Source organism: Heterocephalus glaber, unplaced genomic scaffold, assembly GCF_053883595.1.
Source record: "Heterocephalus glaber isolate CG9 unplaced genomic scaffold, H.glaber_assembly_v1.0 deba00000122, whole genome shotgun sequence".
NCBI classification, from domain to species: domain Eukaryota; kingdom Metazoa; phylum Chordata; class Mammalia; order Rodentia; family Bathyergidae; genus Heterocephalus; species Heterocephalus glaber.
The window spans coordinates 14078352-14091471 of NW_028258138.1; the positions used below are offsets into that span (position 1 = coordinate 14078352).

General features: G+C 37.3%; 1 protein-coding gene across 5 annotated transcripts in view; it reads left to right on the top strand.

The window, feature by feature from the left end:
• Positions 1-13120, top strand: part of Grik1 (glutamate ionotropic receptor kainate type subunit 1) — a 394986-nt gene that overhangs the window by 353132 nt on the left and 28734 nt on the right. For all 5 annotated transcript variants that reach the window (XM_004842256.4, XM_087213299.1, XM_021256142.2 and 2 more), the window contains 2 exons: positions 3460-3578; positions 7530-7747. In XM_004842256.4, coding sequence (XP_004842313.2) covers positions 3460-3578; positions 7530-7747 — 337 coding nt within the window. The remainder of the gene's footprint in view (positions 1-3459; positions 3579-7529; positions 7748-13120) is intronic.

Below are 13120 nucleotides of genomic sequence, written 5' to 3' on the forward strand. Positions count from 1 at the left end.
ACTGTTAGGAAACTATAATCATTTCATGTTTTCTATGCCTTTGAGTCTATCCCTGCTCCTACTTTATAAAGCCACAAAGTATATTTTAGAGAAAATTCCCCAAAACAAAATCCTAGTTGAATAGGGGTACTGATTCATCTTTACTTCCCACTATCACAGTTTGATACTACAAACTCAGCCACTGTGCACCAATAAGCTAAGGCGTAAAATGATTTTGGTTACTATCTTAATGGTTTGCATTCAAAGTTAGTGAAGTAAAAATGAAAAACAGATAATCTCATAATCATCTTTAGCTCCACAAAAGCTTTTGAATTTTTGTTGTGAAGTAATCCTTTTATGTTCTTTTAAAGGGGAAAAATAAAGCCCATCGCTGCATTTAAACTAATGCCCTCACAAGATAGATGCTTAAAAATCATTTGCTGAACTGAACTGAATTTATAAAGCTGTAGATATTATTGGAATAAGTGAAGAAAAACAATATTTGAGCCCAGCCTGGGCAACTCAATGAGACCCTGTCTCAAAATAAAAAAGGTGGTCTGAAGATTATGGCTCAGTGAGGGCTCTAGGATTAATTCCCAGTACCACAAAAAATTAGTTAATATGACTTTTAATACATATTCATATCTGTATTCTTGCTTTGTGGTTGGCAATTTTTTTTTAGTTTTTGAAAAATATTTAACCCCAAGAAATTATGTCCATGATGAATATACAATTTAAATAGACCAAATATCCAGATTAAGTGTTACTTACATTTTATGATTTTTTACTTTCTTCTTAAAAAATAAACTTTTTAAATGGTTGCATTAGGCAAAAAAAAAAAAAAGGAAAAAACAAGAAATCCTTGAAAATATACTATAAGGTTATAATACAAACCCAAAGCTTTCCCCTTTGGAGGACAAATGGATCCCTCTTCAGTGTAGCCCAATGCCCACTCTCAACCATAAAAAAGTCACTTAATTGGAGCACTTCAGTGTGAGAAATGTTTTATGCCTTCCATTCAAATGTAAGCTTCACACCTGAAACATAAACTTAAAATGAATTTCCATATTTTAACCTAAGGTCACTGTGCTTCATGCAAGTTCTGACACAGATTCCAAGTACATTTGTCTCTTTTGTTGTCATTTTACTGAAAGTCAGTACTGAATTGAGTGAGAGCTATTTGGGATTATCACCTTCAGATTATCATCAGTGTGGGTCATGTATTACTCTTTCCCCTAGACCTCCTGATGCTTACACACTGTCACATTGGCTATATTTAAGAAAGCATTAGGAATTTTAAGCTGAAATATCTATATCCAGGTAACAGGTAGGTCTACCACACTGTATAAAGCCAGTGTCTTCCAGCGCAACATCACGTCATTCGTTAATGCTCCTCAGTGCACACACTCCCCAAGTCACTCAGCATCAGAATCCAGAGATAACAAGCAGGTACAATCACACTGCTGTTCAGATAGTTTTCTTTTTTGCCACAGAAAATTTAATTAATTGCTCATTTACAAGGGCAAAATGTGACACACTGAAAGACCAAATTAAAAGCAGCATTCCGAAGAGGTGAGTTCATGGATCAGGGAGTATCAGGAGGATACAAAAAATATCAGAGGATGAGCAATTGACACATTTATGTTCTATTAACAAAAAACTCTCCTCTTGGATGCATAAGCCCCCTAATTTACTGCAATAATATTTGTAAATGATTGCCTGAGCAACAATGATATTAAGTAACAGCATCTTTACTCTGCATGCTGTTTCAATTAGTAGGTTCATTAATATCGGTATTCATTCCTTCAGCTCAGCAAACTGTTATTGTTGTAATAGTGTATAAATTCAGAATTCAATTATATTATTAAAACAGTAATTAAACTGTATTGGCATAGCACTGTCAATTAAAACTATATTCCTAAGTTCACAGGAACCTCTCCACTTACAGCTGTGGGGAAGATGCAAAAAAGAGTCGGACACCCTGACGGCAGGGTAAACACGAGGCTGTTAGCCTGGTCGGCCCCCAACACTTGACAAGGAGATAATGCACACCTTCCAGGAAAGGTTTAGAAAACAGTGTTGCGTTAAGAGGAACTATAGGCCCAGTTCCTTGTGCTTGATTCACAGTAAGGCCTGCCTTTCTTTGGCTGTAGATAATATATTCACCTTCAGCCCTGTTCTCCCTGATGCCAGCAACCTGCCACTGTTTACTGCTGAAACCTTATGACTGGAGAGTATTCCATATGTTCTCTTCGGCTTTATGATATTTTAACATTACTCTAACATCCTTGCTTGCATGAAAAAGACTCAGGGGCAAATGGCAAAGCTTCCCGTGCTAACAATTGTTGCATTTTAAATCATTTCCACATCACTTTGCTGAGAACCTGATGGTATCTCTTTGGACCAATAAGCACCTCTTGGCAAAGTATCAGGTGGTTAGAAAGTAGAGAAAGAATTTTTAAAAAGCGTGGAATTTGCCAGATTCTTGTGTTAAATACCACCCTGAATATCTAGATCCATCTTCTTTACAAATAAGGAAACTGGGGCCAAAAAGTCCAATGAATTGTTCTGACTGATTTCATAGACTACTAGTTGTTTTTCCAGAGACTTTTACTGCCTGTGGATTACTACCTGTCAGGCATAGCTATGATAATGCTACAGAAAACATTTTTTTATCTAACTACAGTTGGTAATTAAGTGGCTACAGGCTATAATTTTGGAAAGAATTAAATTAAAAACAAATCAAAAGGAAATTATGAACTCAAAATTCTTCAGCAAGTTATGGTGTGGATCTAACACTAATCTACCCTCATGCTTGGGCCATGATATCTCCAAACTGAAGTTTTGTCTCTTCGATGAAGTATTGTGATTTTTGTTTCCGTATACTATACTATCCTGAAACTATCTAATACATCCCAAACCTAGCCCTTGTCCTTGTTATTGCTCCTGAAAGTTTTTTCAGCAATGCAGGCCCTTTGTTAAACTATGAAATCACTACACTACAGAGACTCCTTCTAAGCATCTGCCCGTAAAAATCCCTTGAAGGCAAGTCACCCTTCTTTGAGTCTTCCCCAGGATCTAGCAACACAGTATGCTGACATTTTAGTCGTGATGCAGCAAGTGTGTGACACTCTCATCGCTCCTTGATTGGATAAATATCCACATGGGAGACGACAGTTTCTTCATAATCCATCTGGTTTTCAGTAAGATGGAAATGAATGAAAACATAGAAAAATTCAGTAGACATAGATCTGAGAAGACGATTCCAGCCAATCAATAGGGTTTCCCTAGAAATAAAGGTGGTAAATACTAACACAAAGTTCTTTTGTCCACCAAATCTATAAGTTTATGAGTATGGCCTTTACCCTTGGTGTTTAATGCTTACATCATTAATTGTGTTTTGCACATTTCTCGGCAGGTTTTTCTGGTATCCCATGTATTTATCTTATATTTACAGACTGTTTCTCTTAACTACCACAGGTTTACACCCTATGAATGGTATAACCCCCATCCGTGCAACCCTGACTCAGATGTGGTGGAAAACAATTTTACTTTACTAAATAGTTTCTGGTTTGGAGTTGGAGCTCTCATGCAGCAAGGTACACTGGTTGCCCATCTTTGTCACATGCATCCCACAGTCTGCTCACAGGCTTTCTTGCTGGTGAACTCCACCATGAAGCTAGAAGGTAGTATGGAGTACTATCTCAGGGATTTATAATAATAGCAACTGACTTTCAAGCCAGTTCTGAAGACAAAGCCATATATGGAACTCCTTTGTTATATATCTAAAATAATACTTCTATCAGGCAGTGAATACACATTTTCCTTTGGGTAGCAAAGGATAAAGTGCCATAGAAAGTGTTTACAAATTTGCATAGATGGAGGTGTCAATCTTTTCCTTTTTCAGTCAAAACTCCAGAACTCAGATGTTTGAGAAAAGTGGAATTTAAATCCTTTAAAGATTAAATTCACTTAGATTCTTCCAATTGCTGACAGTACCTAGAACTTTCACTTGCCTGCCATTCTGACCAGCCCTACTGAGATCCAGCTTAGCCTCTCCGTCACTTTCTACAGTCTCCTTTAATCAGTATCCATAGCAATAGAAAAATATAGGAGATAGGGAAATAAAGTTCTAGCCCCCAAAATGTAATATATTTTATATACGTTCTGTGATTTAAGGGATTTTGCTATCGTTACAGGGGAAGGGAGAGTTGTTTCAACCTTTGGAAGAAATCCTTCTCTTTTGTGGATTTTCTTCAGCTCTGATTCTAGACATATGGTCTAGAAAATAAGTCCAAGATTAAATGCATTAATTTAAGAAAATCCTAAACCACAGATGCTGTTGTGTTTGGAATATCTGCTCATTTGACAATAAGCTGCAAAATAAATTGGCAAAGGAAAACTCCAACTGGGGTATACATTTAAATATGTTTATTATTTGGAAATAAACCTAAGATTTCTCAGTAGGATGTTATCAAACCACTTGAAATGTGTCTGAGAGAGAGAGAGGAGAAAAAGAGAGAAAAGGTTATCTGGTATAAAATATCAAGTAATTGAAGAAAGTGGGCAATTAATCATAGTTTATGAAGGCACTACTAAATAGGCATAGCCACCACCTGATTTACTAGAAATCACTGGCATAAATTTAGAGCATAGCATAAAGAACTATATATATCCTGTGAGAAGCCCCATTAGAAGTCATATCTTGCTTTACCAGAGCATTTCATTGTCAGAGCACGCACCATACTTGTTAATGATTTGAGTGGAGACCTCCTTCCATCCCCTACAACCTGGCTCATCTAGCCAACAGAATAGAAAACAATACATACAAGTTTCAGCGCACACAGGACTGTGTACCCAGATGTATGACTGTGACTGCCTCCTGTCTCGTGCATCCACCCACCCCCACAACTTCTCTTTCATAACTACCGTTTGGAGTTCACCACCATCCACAGCAAACTGTGGGATGCAGTGTCTGTTAGTTACCACTACCTTGGGTACATGACAGTCAGGCCCAACCAGACTCTGCTTGTCTTTCAAGAAGTGTGTACACATTTGTCAGGTGTGACAAATGTTTCCATATTCAAACTTGTGGTGTTCATGACTGTTAGGGCGTCTGTCCTTGGCACGTGGAGTGGAACCAGGTACCTATGCTCTGTTGCGCTCTCTCTCGTTTGCAGAAGCTCGTCCTTGTACTCCATTGGAAGCCATTTTATGGGATTTCTTTTTGGATGTGATGATCAGACTTTCTCTTTTTACAGAGCGCGAGCAAAGTCTGGATCGGGATTGGCTGTCATGTCTGCCATAAGAGGCAATAAAGAGACTTCAGCAAGTATTGTCTCACATCCCAGATATTTCCTATGGTGTTTTACTCTACTTTTATTGCTTTCATAGCTCATCCTCTAGAGTTCCGAATTTACACACATCGTCTCTTCTTGAAGGAAGCCATTTCGAAATAAATCAATTAATGCCGAGAACCATGACATTCACAAAACTATGTGAACATTTAGAAAACACGAACATGGAATGATTTCATTAATGCCATCCACTGAGCATTTTAAATACAATTTCAGTAGGTTTATATAATGGTTTTCTAATTTCCAAAAGAATTTCATCCAAATTCATAAATATTTAGTGAGAAAGAGATGAATTTACATTAAATGTCAACAGTTGGTTTTTTATATGTCTGTCCAGTTTTACTGCCATATTGATACATAATTGTACAAATATATGAATTCAAAAGTTTCTTTTTATAAATGCAATCAAATTACATATGGATAAATTTACAGTAGTAAAGCTGTACCTACAAGCTAAGAAAAATATATCTGTTAAATGTGTTCTTTCTTTCCCATGGCTATTTTATTAAATAAATGCCATTTTAATGATAACCAACTAAAGATCTAAAATAATATCACATTGCCACAGGGCTGCTAGATCAATTAAGTACAAAGATATGAAACAACCTTGGGCTTTAAACACACACACCCATAGGCTTATAAATCCCATTAAGCCACACGATTAAAACAGCAGCAACAAATTATTCCACTAAACCCTTGGAGGCGATTTATTGGAAACTATTATAAATTTGTGTATTACTACACACTCAAGTTCAAACAAACAAAAGAAAGAAATACAAATTGTGGTCAAACTATTTACCTCCTTAAAGAGTGTAAAGCACAAAGATACCTAATAGCATTAGGAGAACATTATGTTTATTCAAATTCCAGAAATTGCCAGCCTATATCTGCTTATCAGGAGCCTTGAGCTGGCTTTGATTTTGTAAGCAATGTGTGTGTCTCTATATAGGTTAAACCTCAACATAAACTCTATTATTTATACATTGGCAAACTTTAATTTTTCTTCCCATAGTAAGCCACTATTAACTACAAAATTTCAAAAAACCTAATCATTTTTCAGAAAGGATTTTTAAATCAGATGTTTCATCTGCTGTACTTTTTGGGATTTTAAATTTAGAACATTCTTCTTCCGTTCTTTGGTCATATAAACTTGTCATGCCTTCAGGTTCACTGAAGAAACGTTATCTACAGAAATAAGGGTGAATTTCAGGCAACTAGGTAGCCAAAATCCATTTAAAATTAGAGCAATTGGAGTGAACTCAATTGTGTTTCTGGTCCCTTCTGATTCTGCTGCTGGATTTATAAACATCCACAGCCCCTTTAGACCAAAACTGAACTAGTCTTTTTTCAAGATGTAAAATTACCTGATGGTCCTTTTCTTTGAGAGAGGACAGTTTTCTTGGTGGGCATATTAAGTGCCTCTATGTTATCTTTTTAACCATGAATCATCGGAATTTCATCCAAAATGTATATTCTTTCCATGAAAGACCTCTCTCCACGTGAGAAACAACCAGTTTTTGAAATGTAATTAAGACACATTACTTTTTTAAAAGACAAAAATTATGCTTTGAAGAGAACAAATTCCTTGTTAGCCAAATATGATTCTATATTAGAAAAAAGAACTGTGGCTCTAAAAGGAATATAAAATGAAAAATGATTCATTCACTGTCAAGTATGGCTGCATCTTCTTTAATTTTATTTTAAAAATCCAAGTGTCTTATTAAAGTACATGAGATAAATGGTTTCATGTTAATCTTTTGAAAGTTTCCCATATTCTTTAATCTTAAATAAAAATAAGTTAGTATTTTAAACTTTTCATAATAACTCAAAGACCTAGAACATCTTATTTCACACTATAAGATGCACTTTAGACAATAATAAAAAGCCAGAAGTCTTAGGATGGATATTTCGATGTTAAGAAACTGAAATAATTAAACTTTAGGCATAGACTATTCCAGAATTAAAGCTATTTTAATATCATCAATCACTGACAAATTGCCTTTTAATAAGAAGTAATGATTTAAGGAAAGGATCAGTTAGATTTTGCTCCATTACCAGCAAATACATTTATCTCATCTATAGACAATATAGTAGGTCCTTGAAGGGCTTATTTTCCTCTGATAGTGCCCAGCTGTAAGTATTCCCTTTTCTCCTGACTCTGCTTAACACCCTACTCTGATGATGCCATCACAGGATCAGAGCTGATGCCTAAAGCTCTCTCGACCAGAATAGTTGGTGGAATATGGTGGTTTTTCACCCTAATCATCATTTCATCCTACACTGCCAATCTTGCTGCCTTCTTGACAGTAGAGAGGATGGAATCCCCCATAGATTCGGCAGATGACCTGGCAAAGCAAACCAAGATAGAATACGGCACAGTCAGAGATGGATCAACAATGACCTTCTTCAAGGTAAGAACCTGACAAGAGTTCTCAGTGGTTACTTCACACTGGAGAGAAAGGGGGGCAAGCCATCATCTGTTCAATTTAAAAGCGAATAGATACTGGGGAACTTTTTGGTGAAATAAAATTTGTAATAATATAATCCCATTAAAAAGGAACCCCTGTGCCCTCAGCAATGAGCATAAAGCAATTTCTTTCTTCTGTCATTTATTTCATCCCCAGTGTGATATGCGCACAGCCACAGGTCAGTATGCTCTTGGCCTTCACTACAGTGCTGCCTTCCAAACACAGTCTAACCACCTGCTAATTAAACATTCATTTATGAAACCCACAGAATGACAATTCCTTAATCTAAAATTCTGACAAGCAGAATATTTGAACATCATCATTTTGTTCTTTCCCTTCCGTACTTGATGAGGTAGAAGCAGATGATTTTAAATAAATGTGTGGGTATTCCAATTTAGTTAAAGAATTTTAAGAAGAAAACAAATCTCAAGGAATTCTGGTCTAATACTTTGTCTGTAGCGATGAAGGACAGTTTTCTCTCCATGCCTAAAGCTTCCAGAAGCCATGAGAGCCTTTAGTGCACAAAAGGAGAATTAAATTACAGTGGATTTATTTTAAGGTCAAGTGCATTTCACTTTTCAGATCTTCTTAATTACCCAGAATAATGTAACTGATTTTGGCTTTACTTATGGAGTAAGCTCTAGTACTTTTATTATCAAATCTCAGATACTATAATTTCTGTGAAAAAAGGAAAGGGATTTTAATAGTTCTGCTAGGTTTAGAGATCACAAAGTTTAGCCTTTCATTTTACCATGAAGAGAACAAGACCTGCAGAAGCTAAGTTATCTGCTCATAGTAACCTGTTCCCTGACAGAAGAGGCACTAGAGTTGCTCTGAAGAAACTCTGGTGGAGGTAAAGTTGCTTAGAGTAAAAGGAAGATGGGTTGTTGCCAAAATAAACCCTAAAAACATCTTTGTGAAGGTTTTACACTCAGATTATCAAAAATGAAGTTGTTAGCCCAGGATGAAGTAGAGTGTTTTGACTTATGAAGAATATTACTTTAGAAACAAAAACTAAGGAAAGTCTAAAAAATGTACCCTTCTTTGTATAACAGTATTTTTTCACAAAACAGACATTACCTATATGGGAATTTTAGCATTATTATATCATTATAATAATAATGATGATGATGCATAAGACTTAAATGTATTGCAAAAAACTCTTTCTAGTTTTATCAAAAAGCAAAGTAACATTAAAAAGTATGATTCACTTTTCCTAATGTTAAAAATATTTTTAAACACTCATTAAGAACAATGTCACTGATTGAATGAATGTATAAATCATGGTATTTTTTTTTCCTGGACAGTGATAGTTTAAGAAGAAATGAAAATAAATACATGGCTTTCCAAGCTTCTGAAAGTATTGTCTTAAACTCAGTAGTGTGAGCAGACATAAGTTACCCTAACCTAGTGATACATCGTGGTTCTTGTCACAACCAGAAAGTCACTTGGCAGGTGCACAGGAGAGAGAAACAGTGCCAAAGTAGGATCCAACATATCTGAAAGCCTGTCTCAAATCAAAGAGTTTAAGGCAGCTGTGGTGGCACATGCCTGTAATCCCAGCACCCTAGGAATACAAGGCAGGAGCTCAAATTTAAGCCCAGCCTGTTAGCACCCTGTCCCTATTTCTGTGACAGGACCCTGGAGTGACTGCTTGAAGATGGTGCTGCCCCCACCTCGGCTGCCCGTGCAATTTCAGAAAGGGCTCCTGCTTGATCTTTAGTCCGGAATGTGGGGCACACAGCAAAGTGCTCTCTCAGATCACTAGGCAAATGGCCAGGCAATCCACATTTCAAGGGGAGAGAATTTGGTGAAAGGACAAAATGGAAAGGACACTTTGTAAGTAAAAACACAGGTCTCTGGGGCAGTGGCGAAGGCACCTCTATTGCTTTGTCAAAGAGCAGCCTGGCCTCCTCCTTTGGCATCGGCGGTGTACATCTAGGAGGATGGAGAAAGAACTCTTCTGCTTCTAATGCCCCATTTCCTGGTACATACTTTAAAATTCTTCATACCTACATAACTACACCTGCAGCTCTCCTTTGTAAATTTCTTTCTTTTTTTTTTAACAGCACCTTGGTGGGTGGTTAAATTGTCCAGGCTGGGCTCAAACTTGCATTTCTCCTTTCTCAGGCTCCCAGAATGCTGAGATTCTAGGTGTGCACCACTCCACCCTGCTTAAAACTCTTTGATATTAGTGAATGAGGCAAATCAGTGAAAATGGCAGTGGCACAGCACTAACCCTGAGCTGCACACTCTATTTCTAAATGTTTTACACATATTGTTTTATTTAATCCTTTTAAAGGCCAACTGAGGTGAGTACTAATATTGTCCTTTATATGATGAGTGAAATGAGGTACAGATAGGGTGAGTGACTGGCTCCAAAGCCACAAAGCTCACAATGAAAGAGCCAAGATGCAGTCAAAGTTTAGAGAGCTCTATTTAGCTCCCCAAGGGGAAAGAGTGGTCAGCTTTGTTTACTGTTACATCGCCAGAACTTAAAACAGCGCCTAGCATGTAGAAGGCACTCAGGAAAACATGTCATTAGTAGATAAACAAAGGCACAAATGAATGACAGGGAGAGAGAGAGAGAGAGAGTTGAAGGGGAGAGCAGGAGCTAGAGATGGGATACACAGACCTACTCAGGAAGAGTTCTGTTGCCAAGTTCCTGGTTTACAAGTTAGCATGTGGCCCAGTAACTCTATCTATCAAGAAGAAATTTATTTGCAAAAAAGAAACAAGGACTAAATCCGATTTAGCTCTCCCCTTGAGGGAGGCAAGCTGTCAGAAAGCTTCAGAGGGATATACACTCAGGGTTCTTAAGCTGGATTATTTCTCCAGGGCAAGAAATGTCCATGCTTTTTAGTTCTCAGGGTGGTTTTGCCCTTAGATTCAAATCACTGAATCACTGACTGACAGCAGCTATGGGCACCAAGACTTGGTCCTGTGCCATCTCCGCATTAATGTTTCACCTTTGCTGTTTCATCCTGGTCTCCCTCCTTCCCTCTCGCTCTGAAGTAAAAACAGTGGCCTCTCTTGGGCTGTGTCATGAATTAGGAAAGCTGCATGTACCTAATCTAAGCTGGGACATCGGTCCAGCTGTTAGAGCAGAAGCCATTGCCTCGGATGGGCCCCACCCATTTCCACTGATCGTGGGGAATCTTCTACTAAGAAACCTCTTCTCATCTCCACAGTGCCATGATGGTTTTGTTCTCTTTGACAGCACCCTAAAGACAGCAACCTGCTCCTTCTCCTCCAAACTAATTTTAAATAATTTTACAACTAAATAATAGTCCATTGTGGGGGCCAGAGTTATTACAAAATCCATGATGGAATAAAATACACTAGTCCCTTATGTTTCATCTCTAGGCCACAAGCAAGGAATGTTTCAAGAGAAGTGTCTCCTGAAAAGGACTTTCCTGAAGTTTCTCACCAAAATTTCAATCAAAATCCACTGACTTTTTCCTCCTAGAATTTGCTATTCTCACAAATAGCACGATACCTTACATTTCAGAATACAAGTATTAAACCCTCAACATTAAAAAAAAAAAAAAAGTTGTTTTAAAAATAGTTCCAGAGCCAGGTGTGGTGGCACATGCCTATAATCGCAGCACTCGGGAGGCTGAGGCAGGAGGATCACCCTGAGTTCATAGCCTGGGCTACATAGTGAGTTCAGAGCCAGCCTGATCTACAAAAACAAAATAGTTTCAGTAAAGTTCCACTATCCATTGTTTGAATTCAGGGAAGGCAGAAGAGAGAAGCTGAAATTTTTTAAGCAAGTGTTGAGATCAAGCAATATACATCTGAGACAGAGGAGACTGTCTCAGTCTCCCCTTATAGAATCATTTACATGTGCAACAACCACAATGGTCATCAAAGACTATTTATACCAAAGAACTAGGATTGAATCATAAACTAAATTTTACAGAGTTTTAAATGGACACCCCAAGATTCAACCTGGCACTGCCCGTAAAGAAAAGAACAAGTCTATATTTTGTGGCCAAAGTCACAGTGTTATTATACATTGCAAGTTTAATTGTTACAAGTTCATCAGCCCTCTGAGTCTTAAAGTCTTACGCACCATGGATAATATTCTAGACTCTTTGGTCAGAGGGTATCAGCCACCACAAGGACAATTAGCAAGCCAAGGTTAGAGAAAGACATGGCATTTCATCAACCATCCAGACACTGTCAGAGATGTCTAAGAAATTCTTTTCTGGATATCAGGGAATCAGTTTTTCCTCTTGATCAAGTCTTCAGTTACTTCATAGACTCTGTTCAGAAATCAGAATATTCATAATTCAGAACTTCGAGGCAATTTAAGAGAATTTGTTGATAAACCTTTTTATTACTACTTGGAATAAAACTAATGATCCAGTATTAACTGTTTTGGTTTCCCTCTTCTTTGCTGATGAATTACTTGGTCCTTTAACTGATTCAAAAGTCTGAACAGTAGAGGCCTTCTCAGCCCTCCTGTACATGGGACCACTGCCAGAACCTTTAGGAGATAAAAATGAAGAGCAGTCAGCTCATGGTCAAGCTCTGTGGATATAACTTGGCTACAGTTTCTCTAGGGCCCAGGTGGTGAGCCATTTGCCTGGTGTATACAAGAAAACTGACAGCAGTGACACTGAGGTGTAACTTTTCCTTTCACAAATGGGCACTTGAGATACTGCTGGTTTTCTGTTATCTTTCACAGGGAACAGAAAATGTACAAAAATCCTATTCCTTGTCCTTGTTGCAATTCTACTACCCTTATGGAACAATGGAGTAGTCTAAACTTTGGTCACATGGTGACAATGTAACAACACATATTTAATTTCTAAATGAAGCAAGGATTGTCCTAAAGAAAATCTAAGAATGATTTGAAGGCCCAAAACAAAAGATTTCTTCAGGCTCTTTGTGAACCATTAAGCAAAGAAGATAATGGTGTTAGTCCACAGTTCAGTGTTTAGGAATATCAGCCAGTCTTCTCAAGAGATATGAGCAATATCAAATGTTGGGATGTAAATTAAAATGACCTCAGGTATGGAGCCAGACAGCTTGAGTTCAAATCCTGACTCTATTGCTAATTAGCTGTGCAGACCTTGGCAAGTTATTTAAACTCTCTGGACCACTAGTTTCCTGTGTGTAAAAAGGGGCTAATATCTAATTCATAACATAATTTTAAGGATTAAATAATTTAATAGAGATTACCCTTGCATAATTGCTTGCAAATTGCAAACAATTTTAAAAGGTAAATAACAATCATCAATAATATCATTATCAAGCCTTAACCTTTGCTGAGTCCTACTTTTCCAGTTGCCTAGATTTAAAAAC